General features: G+C 54.9%; 1 protein-coding gene across 2 annotated transcripts in view; it reads left to right on the top strand.

Annotated features, from left to right (window-relative positions):
* Window positions 1–285: 285 nt before the first annotated feature.
* Window positions 286–18986, top strand: part of Mxra5 (matrix remodeling associated 5) — a 36593-nt gene continuing 17892 nt past the window's right edge. For both annotated transcript variants that reach the window (XR_007106466.1, XM_047536893.1), the window contains exons 1-4: window positions 286–486; window positions 2630–2845; window positions 14764–14893; window positions 15772–16162. Coding sequence is in view for 1 of the 2 variants with exons in the window: in XM_047536893.1 (XP_047392849.1) it covers window positions 440–486; window positions 2630–2845; window positions 14764–14893; window positions 15772–16162 (784 nt within the window). In the remaining variant the exon portion in view is untranslated. The remainder of the gene's footprint in view (window positions 487–2629; window positions 2846–14763; window positions 14894–15771; window positions 16163–18986) is intronic.

Genomic DNA, 18986 nt, shown 5'->3' with positions numbered 1-18986 from the left:
CTCGCGCGGATCCCTCTTTTTCCCCTTGAAAGGAGGGAACCCGCTTCCCGCTCCCCGCTCCGGCTCCGGGCTGCGCAGACGTCCCCGCGCTCCCCAAACCCGCGACGAGGACCGCGGCTCCCGGAGCCGTTCGCGGGTGGCCCGGCCGAGGGCGCGAGGCATGCCCACCCGGGACCTGGCGCCATGAAGAGGCCAGGCGAGGGCTGAGCGCGCAGCGGCGCGGCCAGGGTCCCTTGGCTCAGGCCGGCGCGCCGTCTCCCCGGGGTGGGGCAGGGTGGGGGTGGGCCGAGGCGTGGACTCGGGAAGCCTCGGCGTCGGGGATAAAAGGGCGCTGGCTGGCTCTGCCGCGCTGGGAAGCGGAGCAGCCTCGCCCCGGGCCCCGGGAAGGGCATGGCCCCGGCCGACTCGCGGCGGTGACTCGCGCGCCCCAGACCCGTGGATGCTCCCGGCGCACCGCTCCCGCGTACCTCGGCTTCCCAAGGGCAGGTGAGGACCCGGGGTGACCCGGCGCGCGGGGGACGCTGGCTCTGCCCGCCGAGGGTAACAGAGCTGGAGGGAGCCGGCGGAAAGACCCGGGCGCCAGGGTCAGAAGGCACAGCCAGCGGGTCCCTGGCCCTGTCCTAGGAGGGGTGTTGGGAACAGATCCGACCCACGCCGGCTCTCTGTCCCTCCCTCTCTCTGGCCAGCGCGACACCCGTCCCTCCCTCTCCCAAGCAGCCCCCCACGCCCGTCTCCGCCGGGCTGCCAAAGAGATTTCTCGGCGAGGTCGCCTCTGTTCCTGCGATCACCGGGAAACGGCCGTCAGGGGCCCCTTTCCAAGTTCCTCTGGCTCGGCTTCCCCTTCCCTCCCCCCTGCCCTCTCCCTCCTCCTCCTCCTCCTCTCTTCCTGCGCAGTCCTCCCCTCCCCCCTCCGGTCCTTCCTCGCGGTCCTCCTCCTCCTCTCCGCCCTCCTCCCTTCTCCTCTTCCTCTGCCCCCACTACCTTTCTCCTCCTCCTTTTTCTCGCCCCTTCTCTTCCTCCTCTCCTCCCTCCTCCTCCTCCTCTCCCTCCTTTTCCCCAGACTTTTTCGGGAAAGGGGGCCAGACGAACGTCCAGATGTGAACCGAGCTGTGCGGAAACCCAGCGAATCAGCGCCGCGGGGAGATGGGTTGGAGGCCCGCGCCCCGGGCGGCTGGGACGCGCGGGGGCAACCCGAGCCGCGTTCCAGGAAAGCTCATAATTCACCGCGCCGCCGGCTGGGCGAGACCGAGCGGGCCCTGGAAACCGGCCAGGGGCGCAGAGCCTCCCGCCCGGCCGCTCCAGGTTGCGGGCGCTGGACCAGGAGGACGCCGCCCCCAGCTTGCCTGGGATCCCCGGCTGCCCCGAGGCTTTGCCTAGCAGGGTAGCGGGCGACCCTAGGACTGGGGTTCCCGGGGGCGAGTCCCCCGGGGGTAGAAGGAGCGGGCGGAGGCAGGTCACACGCAGAGCAAAGAGGAGGGAGTCGCTTGAAGCGCTCGGGCCCGGTCCGCCCGCAGGCGCTGGGCGCGGGGCGCTGGCCGGGATGCGCTCAGAGGAAGCCAAACGCGAGGTCTGGCGCGCAGGCCGGCGGGCGGGGAAGCCCGGGCGCCGCGGCCAGGAAATCCCCCTCGGCAAAGCTGCAGGAGCCGGTGGCTCCCAGCACTCAGCCGCAGAGCGCGTCTGGCTGGCGGAAAGCGCCGGTTCTCTGCGCGCAGCCGAAAGGCTGCAGGGAGGACCGACTTCGAGGTGGCTCAGAGCCGGGGAAGCGCCGCCGGGCTCTGGATGCCGCTCCCCAGGGGAGCGAGGGGGCTGCAGGGCGGGCGCGGCTTTCCGTCCCGGGCCGCCCTGTACCGTCCACGGGCATCGCCTTTCTTAAGGAAACTGCATTCGGCCATTGGCAAAAATTCCTAGAAGGCCAAGGCACGAAGGGAAAACCGAATCGCCGGTGTCCGAACGAGGTGGCTGGGCGATCTCACCTTTGTGCGAGCGTTTTGCATTTTCTCTCTTTACTTTTTATTTATTTATTTTTTTCTGATCTCCTTGGACACGTCTGTTTGGTGGCACGTACTTCACCAGGCAGTCCCTTCTCTTTATTTCAGGGTCGATTTTCACAGAGGTTCGCCCCAAGCTACCTCCCTAGTAAACCCCGGTACCCCACCATTCATTATGACCCACGGGTTTTTCACAAGAGAAAGTAACGGGCTTTGTTCCTCACGCATGTCGTGACGGATCTCCCTCCCTTTTGTGCGTTTTAAGAAGGTGTTATTAAAACTTTGAGGACTGTCATTGAAGGAAGACGATCCTTCTATTCAAAAACAACTTTTCTGTTTTATTTTGTTTTTTTAATTCAAATACGTACCAGGCTCTGGGGACTCAGGAGGCAGGAATGAGACTCGCTCCTATTTAATTTTTGCAAAAGCACCAATGCGTCGCCCCTCGGTCCCTTCCTCTGTTTTTTTTCTTTTTTCTGTGCCCTCCACACCCTGCTTGCAGAGAACAACACCGTCAGGTTCCCCCAAACGACCCTCGAGGTCAAGAATGAAGGTTCTTTTCCACCGTCACGATTAAAGAGAAGGTCGAAAGGTCGCGCGGCCTGGAAGTAAGCGCCTCTCCCTGTCTTCTCGCTCCGCAGGTGTCCCAGGACCACGCACCCGGACAAGATGCTGACGCAGGCGCACTGGGGGGCACTCTCCGTGGTGCTGATCGTGGTCTGGGGCCATCCGCCGGCCGCGCGGGCCTGCCCTCACCCCTGCGCCTGCTACGTGCCCAGCGAGGTCCACTGCACCTTCCGGTCCTTGGCTTCGGTTCCCGCTGGGATCTCTAAGCACGTGGAAAGAATCAACTTGGGGTTCGTATCACACTCTTGGCGCACGTGCGTCTTTATCCGGGTCCGCCCAGACCTGCGCGTCTCCCGGTCACTTCCCGAGTGCAGTGTCTGTCTGTCTGTCTGTCTGTCTAGCGTGGCTTCTCTCCGCGTGCGTCGGGTAGAGGGGATCATTTCTGAGTCCTCTCAACGCGTGCGTTCCAGCGACGCCCTGACTCTCTCCAGCCTTTGGCTACAAGGTCCGCAAAGTTCACTCAGGACTTTGCACGCTTTGGTTGGTGGAGCCAATTCCTAGAGAGCAGTGTCCTTCATCCTCTGTCCCTGGCAATGTCCGGGGCCACAGTTAAGGTGCCCGTTTAAACAGAGAGACTTCGGAAACGAAGATGACGCAGAACAGGAGGGATTGGGTGCTCGGACTCTGGCTAGAGGATGCCAAAGAGGTGCTCTGTTTGCCTCTTGAAATTGCGCATGTCCTTTCAGTTTTAAGAAACAGGGTCGTCGGTTCCCATGGGGAAGTAAGTTTTTTTTCTTTTAAAAAAAGGAGACTCCTTCAAAGTTTGTCTCAGCAAATGCAAGGCACCAAGGAGAGCCAGAAAACACCAACTGTTGCCCTTCCTAGCCAGCGAGGTTGAGTTCTGCTCTTCTACCATGACAGATGGAATCCCTTCCAGACCTGTCCTCCTTCCACCAAGGCTTGGCTAAGAGACTGGCCTGGAATGGACCTGGCTCCTGGGTACCATTCAACCCAATGCCAGTTTCTATCTTTATTTTATTTGAGGGTGTACCAGGGATTGAACTCAGGGGCGCTCGACCCCTGAGCCCCCTCCACAGCCCTATTTTGCATGTTATTTAGAGACAGGGTCTCACTGAGTTGCTCAGGGCCTCGCTTTGGTTGAGGCTGACTTTGAACTTGCCATCCTTTTGCCTCAGTCTCCCGAGCTGCTGATATGCTGCTCCTGACTGCTTCTTTCTTTATCAGAACCCTGATGAAATTCCCCCAAGCAGAGTCAAGTTCTATAACTCTGATGCTCCTTCTAGCCCATGATTGACCCCCTCAGTGGCTTCCCCTGGCGGCAATTGCTAATAATAAACTGATTTGACTTATTCACCACCACCAAGAAGAACCCCAGATCCCTTGAACGGGTATTTTTAGGCTTGCACAGTTTTTAATTTTTATTTCATCGCCTGGACGTAGTTTACAGACCCAGATGTCAGTCATCATGAATCACATGCAATCTTGTGGATTTCTCCCACAAAACATATTAGCTCTTTTTTACTAGCCTGTGAATGACACATTGAATTCGTATCTGATCAATGTCCCCCAGGGGGCAAAAAGTCCCCAGGGGGGACTTTTTAGTAAAATGAACTGGCCAGAGTGACTTATTAAACATTGATAAATGGAGTTGGCATCTTGGTAGAGGGATATACATCTATTACCTATCCATCTGCATATTTGTGTGTATATATATATATATATATATTTAGTAAATATATTCATTCTATTCAATATATTTTATTATATATTCTGCATATTTTGTATATATCTCTCTATATTTCATATACATTCTCTCTCTATATCTATATATCTATGTATATACACGCGCACACACACACACACACACACACACGTACATATATTCCATTAAACAAAAAGCCTATGGCAGCAAAGGGCCCGGGAAATTGAGCTAATGGAATAAAAACTTCCCTAACCCATAGCGTCCGGTAATTTTCTCCACACAACCTTAGGAAATTGTCCCGTTGGACTGTCCGAAGATCCATGCCCAGTGCCGACCGCTCACAGTTTGGCTGGGCCAAAGGAGAGAAGGGTAACGCTGAAACGGGTTTCCGTTCTTACAGTCTCTCAAGGAACCAGCACCTCCTCCTCCGGCGCTCATGGGAGTAAAAGTTGCTCAAACCGCCAGGCCTGTCATCCCAACAGCTCAGGAGGCTGAGGCAGGAGGACCGCAAGGAGGAGGCCAGGCAGCCTCAGCAACTTAGTGAGGCTCTAAGCAACTCAGCCAGATCCTGTCTCAAAATAAAATATTAAAAAGGGGCTGGGGAGGTGGCTGAGTGGTTAGGCGTCCTTGGGTTCAATTCCTGGTACCTAAAAGAAAAGAAAAGAAAAACCATGTTGCTGGAACAGATTTGGAAATGGAAGACTGTGTCCTGTGGTGATTCCAGCTCATAAGACGGAGCTGAGGCACAGTGTCCCTTCTTTCTTTTTCCTCTCAGGGTGCTGGGTGCTCTCTTGAGGAAAGGACTGTTCTTTCATGAATGGCTTTAGCACCTGGTGGCCTTGGCCAGGATGAGCCACCTCGTCCGTCAAGCCTGGCTCACGTTTGGAAGCAACTTCGGGGGGGTCTTAATGGAACCCCGGGAAATGCCCGGGATGGGGACCATGTCCTAGATCCGATCCCTGCTGGACTGAGGTGCAGGAGACTCGTGGCTGTGTGGCGTGGCTGATGGGCACAGGGCTGATCAGAGAGGGCTGGGGAGGACAGACAGACCTCACGCCTGCTCCCCAAGGAGAAGGCTGATAACCGTGCACGTGCTTTCCAGCCACTTCATCGCCGTGTCGATACCTGTCCTGCTGTTGGCACCCAGTAGCGTCTGGGATGCTTTTCTAACTACCCATTTTAAACTGCACTATTTCATCAGCATGGAATGTAACCAGCCTCCAAATTAGAGCCCAGTTCCTGAAGGCTCTGTTTTAAGCATCCTGTAGTAAAGACCAGGAGTCACAGTGCAAGTAAGATCTAAAAATGCTCCTTTTCCTATTGATGCCGATGCTATCTTGAGATGGATTTGTGTCACATGTTAAAAAAAAAGTCAGGGAGGTGAGGAATCTGTCATCCCAGTGGCTCTGGAGGCTGAGGCAGGAGGACCGCAATTTGAAAACCAGCCTTGGCAACTTAGCAAGGCTCTGAGCAACATAGCGAGACCCTGTCTCTAAATAAAATGTTTTTAAAAAGGGCTGGGGAGGTGGCTTTGTAGTTGAGGAGCCCTGAGTTCAATCCTCAGTACCAAAAAAAGAAAAGAAAGAAAATCAAAATTCCGTCAGGCCTCAGTGCATTGCACCGGCATGTATGTTCATTCCCACTGGCTTGACTTTTAGTGTGGATGAAGAAGCTGCTTTTTAAAATCACTCATGATCTCCCCGCATGCTTCTGAAAATGGATTTCCAAGTAGACCACGAAACCAGCCTCCTGCATGTTTTTGCAAATTCTGAGACAGAGGGAGACACGGCGCGATGCCTCACGCTGATAAAACTTGGGATCTGATTTATCTCTTGGTGGTTTGGAGAGAGAGCCGGGCTCTCAAGCAGAGCAGGCTCCCTGCCAGAGTCTTCGTGAAACCTCTCCTTCCCCGCAGCTGTGTTTACTGTTTGCAGTTGCTGTTGTTGCTCCCTGCTCGGAGAGCCTCAGAGCTTTCCAGAAAAGGACTTTCCAAATATTTTTCTAAGAAACACACAGACCATCGTTCATCCAGGGCCGGGTCTGCATGCTCTTAAAGATGCATCCCCCCCACTGCCGCCCCGGCCCCCGGATCACAAGACCAGTTTGCATGACTTCTTTGTGGTCCTTCTCAATGGCCCATATTCGTCTTTCAAAAATAATTTTCCTACTGGGCACGGTGGCGTACGCCTGTCATCCCGGAGGCTGGGGAGGCTGGGGCGGAAGGATCGCAAGTTGGAGGCCAGCCTCAGCAACTCAGCGAGACCCTATCTCTAAATAAAAGATAAAAAGGGCTGAGGATGTATCTCAGTGGTTAAGCGCCCCTAGGTCCAATTACTAGTACCAAATAAATACATCATCGTTTTGCTTTTGATTCTTATCTGTGATACAATCTTGCATCTGGTGTCCAACCTTTTCTGAGCTCGCTTTGTATGCAGTCAGTGCCAATCAGTGGCTGATAAATATACTCCAGCACATTGACCGAGTGGCTTCTACGTTACAGAACTGGGTTCCAGCCAGGCTTATAGCAGCCTTCTGTCAGTTTCTCTCTAAGTGCCACCTGGAATTTCCTGCTCGCTATAAGGACGAGGCAAAGATGATCCACGTGCATCCTCCGGGGTCGAGCAGGAAGAAGACTCTTCGGCACTGATACTTGGTATCTGGCCACCTTCCTGTCCTCTGCACCTTGGCTGCCCCGAGAGACTCGATGTCCAGTTGCACCTGGCCGTCTTGCACGGCAGGAGCAGGACATGGTATTCCACCGATGTTCTCCAATGGGCTGAGCCTCTCGGCCCCAGTTGCTCTGAGAGAAACCTGATTCCCCCACCCCTGCGCTCCGTCTCGGTGCTGGATCCTACGCCTTCCGTTTCCAGTCCGGCCTCCTTCTCCTGCACTCTCCTCTCCTCTCTGGCTGCATGGTCTTGTCTACTACGCCCAGGGCTTTGCTCTGGTAGCCAAAGTCCCCTGGAGGTGCACCTGGGGTCTCCAAGATGCTTCTGCTCCTCCTTTGAGCACATGCAGGAACTTGCCACCAGCCGCTGTTGCTACTGCCCTCGCCCTGGGGGCAGGCACCAGCATCCCTCCGTCCACCTCAGCATCCACCGGGTCTCCTGCTTCTTCTCCTGCCTCCCTCTCATGCTTTCTGCACGGTGACCAACGGGACCACGCCTCCCTGAGAACCCTCCATTCGCTTCCATTTGCACTGGGAATGAAGAAAACACTCCTTCCCGTCACCTCTGAGCTCTTAGAGAGCGTGAGGTGATGCGTCCACCCCGCCGGCACCGCCTATGCCTCCTCCGTGGCTAACCGTTCTCGGACTCATCCAGTGGTCCAAGCAACGGAAAGAGCTCTGGACGTTGGCATGCCTTCTCCTGAGTGAGCTCCCCACCGGACAGGCTGGCGGTGAGGTCCTAGGTAATGATCAGCCAGGAGGCGGCCAGCACACAGGCCCGACCCGGAGACAGACCCACGCCTGTCCAGCTCAGCACCACTGACCTGAGGGACAGGTGTGCGGTGTGAGATAGGGTGGCTCTTAGCTGCCCAGGGCTGTCCTGTCATTTGTAGGGTTTCAGGAGCATCCCTGATGTGATACTTGAGGTGGATGCTAGTGGCGGACCCCTTCTGAGATTGGGACCGAACACAATGTGTTTCCAGAGATTTCCGTGTGTGCCCGAGGGGGCCAGGCTATTCCTATTTGAGAATCACTTTCATAGACAGTAGACGGTAGAAAGATAGGTTGATATGGAAATAGATGATGAATAGATACAGGATGGATGACAGATCAGAGGAATGGATGGGTGGGTGGATGGATTGATGGATGGGGTGGATGGATGGATGGGTGGATGGATGGATGGATGGATGGGTGGATGGGTGGATGGATGGGTGGGTGGATGGGTGGATGGATGGATGGATGGATGGATGGATGGATGATGGGTGGATGGATGGGTGGGTGGATGGGTGGATGGATGGATGGATGGATGGATGGGTGGATGGGTGGATGGATGGGTGGGTGGATGGGTGGATGGATGGATGGATGGATGGGTGGATGGGTGGATGGGTGGATGGGTGGATGGATGGATGGGTGGATGGATGGATGGATGGGTGGATGGGTGGATGGATGGGTGGGTGGATGGGTGGATGGATGGATGGATGGATGGATGGATGGGTGGATGGGTGGATGGATGGATGGGTGGATGGGTGGGTGGATGGGTGGGTGGATGGGTGGATGGATGGATGGATGGATGGATGGATGGATGGGTGGATGGATGGATGGATGGGTGGATGATGGGTGGATGGATGGGTGGGTGGATGGGTGGATGGATGGATGGGTGGATGGGTGGGTGGATAGATTGATGGATGGGTGGATGGGTGGATGGATGGATGGATGGATGGGTGGATGGGTGGATGGATGGATGGGTGGATGGGTGGGTGGATGGGTGGATGGATGGATGGATGGATGGATGGGTGGATGGATGGATGGGTGGATGGATGGATGGGTGGATGGATGGGTGGGTGGATGGACTGATGGATGGATGGATGAGTGGGTGGATGGATGGGTGGGTGGATGGATGGGTGGGTGGATGGATTGATGGATGGATGGATGGGTGGGTGGATGGATGGATGGGTGGATGGATGGGTGGGTGGATGGATGGGTGGGTGGATGGATGGGTGAGTGGATGGATTGATGGATGGATGGATGAATGGGTGGATGGATGGGTGGGTGGGTGGGTGGATGGATGGGTGGGTGGATGGATGGATGGATGGATGGTTAGATGATAGATTAAATGGATGGATGGGTGGAGACATGGATGGATGGAGGATGGGAGGAGGATGGATGGATGGATGGATGGATGGAAATATGGACAGATGGATGGATAATGGATGGATGGATGGAGGGATGGATGGATGGAAAGATGGACAGGTGGATAATGAATGGATGGATAATGGATGGGTGAATGGATGGACGGATGGAGGGATGGATGGGTGGATGGATGGATGGAAGGAGGGATGGATGGATGGGAAGATGGACAGATGGATGATAATGGAAGGATGGATAGATGGATGGGAGGAGGGATGGATGATGGAAAGAGAGACAGATGGATGGGTAATGGAAGGATGGATGGATGAATGGATGGATGGAGATAGATGCTTCTGTGCTAAGGCCACATTTCTAAGACCTTGTGATGCTATCGATGTTTGAGACGCTCGTCATCCACTCTACACGATCATGACAGCTAACAGCATCCAGGCACGTCCAGATGTGCCCTGGTGGGAATTGCCCAGTTACCACACCCTCGTTAGAGAACTCAGATTTGGACAATTCAAGTAAAAGTGTCAGAAACATGGAACCACCCTGGGCAAGTCCCCAGAACAGAGAGATGGCTGACAGCAGCTGAGTCGTAGGCGAGTGTCCCACAGGACGCTGGGCTGAAAATGTATGGCCAAGATCAAGTGGAGAAAGATTTCATATCCGTCAGTAAAAGTCGGCATCTGGACACATCGATCGAAGAAAGAGAATGAATTTCCCCCTGGTGAATCGTGTTCCTAGAGGTACAGGACTACGGGATGGGTCTTTAGAGTAGCACCCCACCAAAAATAAATAAATAAATAAAAGGTCTTGCAGAACCAAGAAACCTAGCTCTGGGTATTGAATAGAACGGAGGAGATCCCGGTGGCTCTCACCACTAGGCCTGCAGGGAAAACTTCAAGCAATAATTGAGGGAAATTTAAGCAACGTTTTCCTCCTTGGTTCCCATTTCTACAAGCCCTGCAGCTGGTTTGCAGAACCAACCAAAGCCTGACATCAGGTACAATGTGAATCTGTAAACTGCCTTTTTTTTTTTTTTTTTAAAGATCTAAGTCAAATAACATCAGACTCCGTCCTCCAGGTGTGCAGTTGAGTGACAGCTGGTACACTGGTACAGTTGTGGCTCCAGCCACCGAGTTCCCAATATTTCTGTCATCCCCCAAGAACTCGGTACCCATGAAGCCGGGTTCTCCCTTCCCCTCTCCTCAAAGCCCCCCAGTGCGTTTTCTGTCTCTCTGAGTTTAACAGGTTTGGGAGCCTCACCTGAATGAGGTCTTAGGACAGCTGACCTTTGCCTGGTTCTGAGGTTCAGGGGCCCTCCACCCCTGAGCCCCCTCCCCAGCCCTATTTTGTATTTTATTGAGAGACAGGGTCTCATGGATTTGCTTACGGCCTCGCTTTGGGCGAGGCTGGCTTTGAACTCGCCATCCTCCTGCCTTAGCCTCCCCATCCGCCAGGATGACGCACCGGCCAGTTGCTGGATGATCTCACGCTGCGAGCTCGTGTGGGCTCGCATCTACATGCAAAGAAAGAAAGAAAGTAAAAGATGTTTCCTTAACCAAGAAAAGGGCTACTGAGGACGGTCAGGCAGTCCTGCACTTGGCCCCTGAGGTGTTTCCGAGGAGAACCCGAGGGACGGAAGCGCGAACCCCTGTCATTTTTATTGCGTGACGTTAGGTTTCCGCTTTGACGAATCTGAAGCGCTTGGCTACGGAGGGTTTGCTCTGCTGCTTGTCTCGGGCGCGCACCACTCGGTGGCTATTTTACTGCTCCTGCTAACTCTAGTTTTGTGTCTCTTTTGGTGTAAAGTCTCCTCCCGTCTCCCGGGCTCTCCTAGGCCAGGAGGCAGAGTCCACTCCAGCCAGCGATCCGGGGCCTTCCGGACCCGTGGCCGCGCCTGCCAGACTACAGACGTTACGTCATCATCCCACACGGTCTCCTGCAGGGAGAAACATCAGGGCCATTCCTAGTGGGCAGCCGGGAGCCAGAGCAAAATGCAAGTTCTTTCCAGAGTGCTCTGTCTCCTCTGAGCCGGCACCGTGCAGACCTGGAACGTGGGACCCCAAATTCTTTCCCCATCTGCAGAAATTAGCTCCCATCTTGCAGTTTTTAATCCTACGTAAGAGGGTCCTTGCTATTCGGATGGAGAAAGGAGTTTTGCATCTATCTTTATCTTTGCATCATTATTATAATCGTAATATATTCTTATTCTGGTGCCAGGGATTGATCCCAGGGGTGCTTACCCGCTGAGCCACATCCCCAGCCCTTCTTATTTTTTAATTTTTATTTATTCATTTATTTGTTTGCAGTGCTGGGGATTGAACCCAGGGCCTTGTGCATTTGAGGAAAGCCCTCGACCAACTGAGCTTCCTCCCCAGTCCTATTTCTTTTATTTTGAGACACGGTCTTGTTAAGTCGCTGGGGGACTCACCAAGTTGTTGAGACTGGCCTTCATTTTGCCATCCTCCTGTCTCAGCCTCCTGAGTCGCTGGGATGCCAGGTGTGCACCCCCAAGCCTGGCTTGCAGCATTATCTTTGGGGAGTTCTGCACCGTGATGCGGCCTGTTTGAGCTCAGCACGTAAACAAAGGCATTGAATAGATGCTTTTTGCTTCTCCCAACTCGGTTAGTGAAGTCCGAGTGCACAGAGAAGCCTCCGTCCTGTGGGATCTTAATTTTACCCGTAGCAATGGTGCATTGCGGGTAACATTCCTAGGAAGTGTGAGTTTCCCCTTCTCTAAAATGGGGATGTTCGGGTTGGATTTTGGTGGGGTTTTTTTAGCAGGGTTTTTAAGTCCTGATTGAACAGGACCAGAGGCCACCTGCAACACGGGATGTAGACTTTGGAACTGGATGTCCTGTGACTATCCCCTTTCCTTGTCTCTGCGTCTGTGGTCTGTGTTGTGATCTTACAGGGTTCCCTGCGGCAGGTGGGAACCTGCTGAGCCTTTCTGCTCTGTAAGATTGGGGGCAGCCGGCCTTACTCAGGGATTACAGGACACAAGACAGAAAGCAACTCACGGAGAGACTCCTTCATGCTGCCCCAGAGCATAAGCATCGTGGACCAAAGAGCTCTGAGTGCTTGCTCAGCTCCGAGTGCTTGCTCAGCTCTGAGTGCATGCTCAGCTCCGAGTGCTTGCTCAGCTCAGAGTGTATGCTCAGCTCCAAGTGTGTGCTCAGCTCTGAGTGCATGCTCAGCTCAGAGTGCATGCTCAGCTCTGAGTGCATGCTCTGAGTGTGTGCTCAGCTCTGAGTGTGTGCTCAGCTCTGAGTGCATGCTCTGAGTGTGTGCTCAGCTCCGAGTGCGTGCTCAGCTCCAAGCGCATGCTCAGCTCAGAGTGCATGCTCAGCTCAGAGTGCATGCTCAGCTCCGAGTGCTTGCTCAGCTCAGAGTGTATGCTCAGCTCTGAGTGCGTGCTCAGCTCTGAGTGCGTGCTCAGCTCCGAGTGAGTGCTTGCTCAGCTCTGAGTGTGTGCTCAGCTCAGAGTGCATGCTGAGCTCTGAGTGCATGCTCTGAGTGCGTACTCAGCTCTGAGTGTTTGCTTAGCTCAGAGTGCGTGCTCAGCTCTGAGTGCATGCTCTGAGTGCATGCTCAGCTCTGAGTGCGTGCTCAGCTCCGAGTGCATGCTCAGCTCTGAGTGCATGCTCAGCTCTGAGTGCGTGCTCAGTTCTGAGTGTGTGCTCAGCTCCGAGTGCGTGCTCAGCTCTGAGTGCGTGCTCAGCTCTGAGTGCGTGCTCAGCTCTGAGTGCGTGCTCAGCTCCGAGTGCGTGCTCAGCTCTGAGTGCGTGCTCAGTTCTGAGTGCGTGCTCAGCTCCGAGTGCGTGCTCAGCTCCGAGTGCGTGCTCAGCTCTGAGTGCGTGCTCAGCTCTGAGTGTGTGCTCAGCTCCGAGTGCGTGCTCAGCTCTGAGTGTGTGCTCAGCTCAGAGTGTGTACTCAGCTCAGAGTGCGTGCTAAGCTCTGAGTGCGTGCTAAGCTCTGAGTGCATGCTCAGCTCTGAGTGCGTGCTCATCTCTGAGTGTGTGCTCAGCTCCGAGTGTGTACTCAGTTCAGAGTGCGTGCTAAGCTCTGAGTGCATGCTCAGCTCTGAGTGCGTGCTCAGCTCTGAGGGTGTGCTCAGCTCCGAGTGCATGCTCAGCTCTGAGTGCATGCTCAGCTCTGAGTGTGTGCTCAGCTCTGAGTGTGTGCTCAGCTCTGAGTGCGTGCTCAGCTCTGAGTGCGTGCTCAGCTCTGAGTGCATGCTCATAAACTTTTCCCCCCGTGTCTGTCAGAGAGAGCAGGGCTCAGTCAGCAGGAGCAGGGGCTGGGAGGGATCCTAACACTGGTCTGTGGACCACCCAGCTCGAAATGACAATCGGCAATGAAAGCATCTTGCACTATGTTGCTCCATGTCCCCTTTTGGCTCCGTGCAACATTACCCTGTTAAGTTGATTGGCGTTTCATTCCGCGGGTCGGGCAGGGCGTGACAGGGTCTTACTGAAAGCGAGCAATCGTCAAAGTCGGTGGTTGGTTTAGAGAGTTCGCAGCCATCGAGGGCATGCTGGGGAGGGTATTTCCTGCACTCGGGACCTGATAGCTTGAAGGTGTCACCTTAGAGAATAACACACCCAGCCGGGCGTTCCTATCGGCTTGGAAATTTGGGTCTGGATTGGGGCACCTTTGGAGTGGCAGGTGGCCGGCTCCTGTGTGGAGTGAGCTCTTCACCCGCCTGTCTTTGAGCCGTGTTCCCTTGGATTCCCGGGTCAACGGAAGCAGCCGAGGAGGTCAGACTCCATGTGTTCTGTCTCCGGGAAACACACCTGTTAGGATGTGGCCCGCCAATCAGACCCAGCCACTTCGTTACCGCTGCCCTGGGATCCAGCTGGGCGGTCGCTGTACGCTCTGGTTCTGGGGGACTTCTGAACTGGCCGAGGAGGCATCTGGGACCATATTTCTGCAGAAAACAACAAGGTGTCAAAATGCCCGACATTCACCCAACTCATCCGTCTGCAGTGGCCACTGGTCCTGGGGAAATCCACTGTCCAAGCTTTGAAGCCCATGTGCCAATCTGACCTGTCGACAGTGCAGAGCTGCTACTGGTTTCCCCAGCCCCTTTCTTTATTCTCTTTTTATTTTAGTTTTTGATACCAGGGATTGAACCAGGGGTGCTTAACCACTGAGCCACATCCCCAGCCCTTTTAATTTTTTTTATTTTTATTTTGAGACAAGGACTCTCTAAGGGACTAGCTCCTCACTAAGTTACTGAGGCTGGCCTCCAATTTGCCATCCTCCCGCCTCAGCCTCCCAAGCTGCCGGGATGACAGGTTTGGCCCTCCACAGACCCATTCTTGCTAGCTTTGTGCAGATCATTATTTTTAATTTTTTATTTCTTCTAATTAGTTGGGCACGGCAGTAGATCGCATTTCTGCAACCATTATTGTTACCAATTTAATGGAAGAGACTCATGGAAAACCCTGAGTCCCGCCAGCAACTACAGCTCCGCTGACCCCTCGGGCATGTTCCAGGCGACATTCCGGGTGCGGACTCTGCAGCGGAGCGATGATAAAAATGCTGGCGCGCCTTTTCACACCCGGGAGATGGACGGGACCAGACCTCGCTCTGCTCCCGAGGAGCCCGGGGAGCCCCGTCCCACCCGGGAAGCTGGCGCCGCCGCTCATTCTAACCACCGCCCTCCTGTTCGGCAGGTTCAACAGCATCCAAGCCCTGTCGGAATCGTCCTTCGCCGGCCTGACCAAGCTGGAACTGCTCATGATCCACGGTAACGACATCCCGAGCATCCCCGACGGGGCTTTGCGAGACCTCAGCTCCCTGCAGGTAAACCCGCCCTCCGCGTCCGCCTCTGAAGAAGGGAAACTGTAATTCTCCCCTAAGGATCGACAACGTCGCTAGTTGTTGACCTGAGATGCCAGCCTCGTCTCCTCAGGTTCCTGCCCTTTGAGCTGGTTTCTATTCTTGGCTGTTAAAAAAAAAAAAAAATTTTTTTTTGTTAAACTGGAAATTGAACCCAGAGGTGCTTAACCACTGAGCCACACTCCCAGCCCTTTTTAATTTTTATTGAGAGACAGGGTCTGGCTAAGTTGCATAAGATCTCGCTAAGTTGCTGAGGCTGGCCTCCAACTTGAGATCCTCCGGCCTCAGCCTCCCGACTTTTTAAATTGTAAACTAGATTCTTTCTTTTTTTTTTTTTTGTGGTACCAGGGAATGATCTCGGGGACACTTGACCACTGAGCCACCTCCCCAGCCCTATTTAGCTTTTATTTAAAGACAAGATCTTGCTGAATTGCCTTGCACCTTGGTAAGTTGCTGAGGCTGGCCTCCAGCTTGCCATCCTCCTCAGCCTCCCGAGTTGCTAGGATGACAGGTGTGTGCCACCAGGCTTTGGCTTTTTAAATTATAAACCAGATTTTTTTTTTTTTTTTTTTTTTGTGAAACTGGGGATTGAACCCAGGGATACTTGACCACTGAGCCACCTCCCCAGCCCTGTTTTGTATTTTATTTAGAGACGGGGTCTGGCTGAGTTGCTTAGGTCCTCGCTAAGTGGCTGAGGTCCTTGCTAAGTGGCTGAGGCTGGCCTCCAACTTTCCATCCTCCTGCCTCAGCCTCCGGAGCCCCGGGGACGGCCGGCCTGGCTGTAAAGCAGACTTCTTTTCTTCACCCGCCGTGCTCTCTCCGTCTCCGCCCTCTCCCGGCAGGTGTTCAAATTCAGCTACAACAAAGTGCGCGTGCTCACCAGGCAGACGCTGCAGGGCCTCTCGGCCTTGCTACGCCTGCACCTGGACCACAACGAGATCGAGTTCATCCACCCGCGGGCCTTCCAGGGGCTGCTGTCGCTGCGGCTGCTGCACCTGGAGGGCAACCTGCTGCACCAGCTGCACCCGGACACCTTCTCCACCTTCGTGCTGCTGGACCACTTCCGGCTGTCCACCGTCAGGCACCTCTACCTGGCCGAGAACGCCCTCCGCCGGCTGCCCGACGGCCTGCTGCAGGGGCTGCCCCTGCTGGAGAACCTGTACCTGCACGGGAACCCCTGGGCCTGCGACTGCAGAGCCGCCTGGCTCCGCGGCTGGGGCGCCGCCTCCAGAGGTGAGCGCGGGCGGACTCGGGAGAGGCCTCGGCCTCCGGACCTCGCGCTCTGGACCTCGCGCTCCTGGGCACGGGTGTCACCGGCGCTGAACCGGCCGGCGGGCAGCTCAGCGGGCGCCACGGAGCAGCTCGGGCATCTCCGACCCCACCCAGGGCTGCGGGGGAAGCCAGTGCGCTCACTCGGCCTCCAGGAAGAGAGGCCGAAACTCCTTCCCTGCTTCATCCACGGACAGCAAGTGGCTGGGGAAGCCCAGCGGGAAGGGGGCAGGGGCCCATCTGGGACCAGATATAAACCCCAAGGAGCTAGGGACAGGATATAGTCCCCAAGGAGCCAGGGACAGGATATAGTCCCCAAGGAGCCAGGGACAGGATATAGTCCCCATGGAACCAGGGACAGGATATAGTCCCCATGGAGCCGGGGACAGGATATAGTCCCCAAGGAGCCAGGGACACGGTATAGTCCCCAAGGAGCCAGGGACAGGATATAGTCCCCAAGTAGCCAGGGACAGGATATAGTCCCCATGGATCCAGGGACAGGATATAGTCCCCAAGGACCCAGGGACACGGTATAGTCCCCAAGGAGCTAGGGACAGGATATTGTCCCCAAGGAGCCAGGGACAGGATATAGTCCCCATGGAACCAGGGACAGGATATAGTCCCCAAGGAGCCAGGGACAGGATATAGTCCCCATGGAACCAGGGACAGGATATAGTCCCCATGGAGCCGGGGACAGGATATAGTCCCCAAGGAGCCAGGGACACGGTATAGTCCCCAAGGAGCCAGGGACAGGATATAGTCCCCAAGGAGCCAGGGACAGGATATAGTCCCCAAGGAGCCAGGGACAGGATATAGTCCCCATGGAGCAAGGGACAGGATATAGTCCCCAAGTAGCCAGGGACAGGATATAGTCCCCAAGGAGCCAGGGACAGGATATAGTCCCCAGGGAGCCAGGGACATGATATAGTCCCCAAGGAGCCAGGGACAGGATATAGTCCCCATGGAACCAGGGACAGGATATAGTCCCCAAGGCATGTCCCCAGTGACCCAGCTCCTCCAGCCACACCCCACCTGCCTACAGTCACCACCCAGTTAGTCCATTCAAGTGGATTAATCCAGTGAGATTAGGTCACAGCAGCCTGCACCGTGGTCAGTAAAACCGTGACGTTCCAATGGGCCAGAGTCATCTCTGCCATTATCGAGAGGTTCTGAGTGTGTGCACACGTTTGCACGTGTGTGCCTGTGTGTACACACGCATAGACACATACTGTGGTGTGTGCATGTGTGAATTTGCACGCGCACATGTGTGTTTCTGCATGAGCACAGTGGTTTTCCACGTGACGTTGAAACAGACTCATATAAAGGTGCTCATTGTGTGAAAGTCACACAGAAAACTGTCCTCGGGGGAAGCAAATGCAGACAGAGAGAGCTCAGTGGGGGGGTTTGGATACTGCACTGTGACTGGCTCATTCCCAATGGAGACAGACAGGAAGGAGCAGATTCCCAGGGAGCCATCAAAACATGCTGCCTCCCTTCTGGTCTCCCCAATTGCTGGCACCGATTACGGATGCAGAAAAGGCAGAAGCCTGAGTCTGTAGCTGGGAAGTGAGCAGATCTGCTCCATAGACCTCAGCTCAGGAGGCTTTGTAGTGTCTACACAGACGTGTCGAGGATGCAATTGGGTGTGGAGCTCGGAGAATGTGTTTGGACAGGGGACGGGCATATGGGAGTCATCTGTGGCCGGGGGCGGTAATGGAAGCCATGCACGGGGGCCGAGCCTCCTCCTCCCTGTGGCTCAGCCAGGAGGAAGAGGGTGGGGACCCTGGAGTGGATGCTACCGGGAAAGATTTGGGTGGGGAAAGAGGACCAGTGACAAAGCCCAAGGAGTGGCTGGGAAGGAAATGCAGAGAGATTTCAGAGGCCAGAATCCAAGAGGAGGACGGGAGCTCAAGGTGCACACTGTAAAAATGGAAATGAGACCCAGGTAGAGAGGGAGGAGAACATCAGGCCAGAGCCGGGAGCGGCTCCTCTGCAGAGCTGACCCTTCGCCTGGAAATACTCTCCTGGGCCTCCCTCCTTTACGGAGCTTCTTGTGGACTTTCACAGAAGGTCAACTGGAAAAAAGAATGTGTATTATTCACTAAGCAAAGTTTGTTCCTAAGCAGAAAGTGCACACTCTAAAAATCCAGGAAAATGTCATGTAAAAAATGCACTGTTTGCATCAGCTTTTCCAGGACTGTGGCCAAAAGACCTGACAAGAACAACTGTAGAGGAGGAAAAGTTTATGTGGGGCTCATGGTTTCAGAGGTTCAGTCCATGGTGCGCCAACTCCATGGCTCTGGCCCAAGGTGAGGCAGAACAAAATGGCAGAAGGGCCTGGAGGAGGAGAGAAGCTCAGGACGTGGCACCAGGAACAAAGGCAGGTGCCCAGTAACCTACTTCCTCCAGCTACACCCCACCTGCTTTGAGTTACCACCTGGTTTATTTTGGTTCATAGCTTCAAAGGTTCATCCATGGTTGGCCAACTCCATGGCTCTGGCTCAAGGTGAGGCAGAACAAAATGGCGGAAGGGCCTGGAGGAGGAGAGCAGCTCAGGATGTGGCACCAGGAAGCAGAGAGAGAGAGAAAGAGAGAGAGGAGGCAGGGACAGGATCTAGTCCCCAATGGCACACCCCAGTGACCCACCTCCTCCAGCCACACCCCACCTGCCTACGGTCACCACCCAGTCAGTACATTCAAGTGGATTAATCCACTTATTAGATTACAGCTCTCATAATCCAATCATTTCTCCTCTGAACCTTCTTACATGGTCTCACACATGAGCTTC

Source organism: Sciurus carolinensis, chromosome X (assembly GCF_902686445.1).
Source record: "Sciurus carolinensis chromosome X, mSciCar1.2, whole genome shotgun sequence".
Taxonomy (NCBI): domain Eukaryota; kingdom Metazoa; phylum Chordata; class Mammalia; order Rodentia; family Sciuridae; genus Sciurus; species Sciurus carolinensis.
The sequence above is the reverse complement of the archived record's forward strand: the minus strand, read 5'-3'. Positions and strand labels throughout refer to the sequence as shown.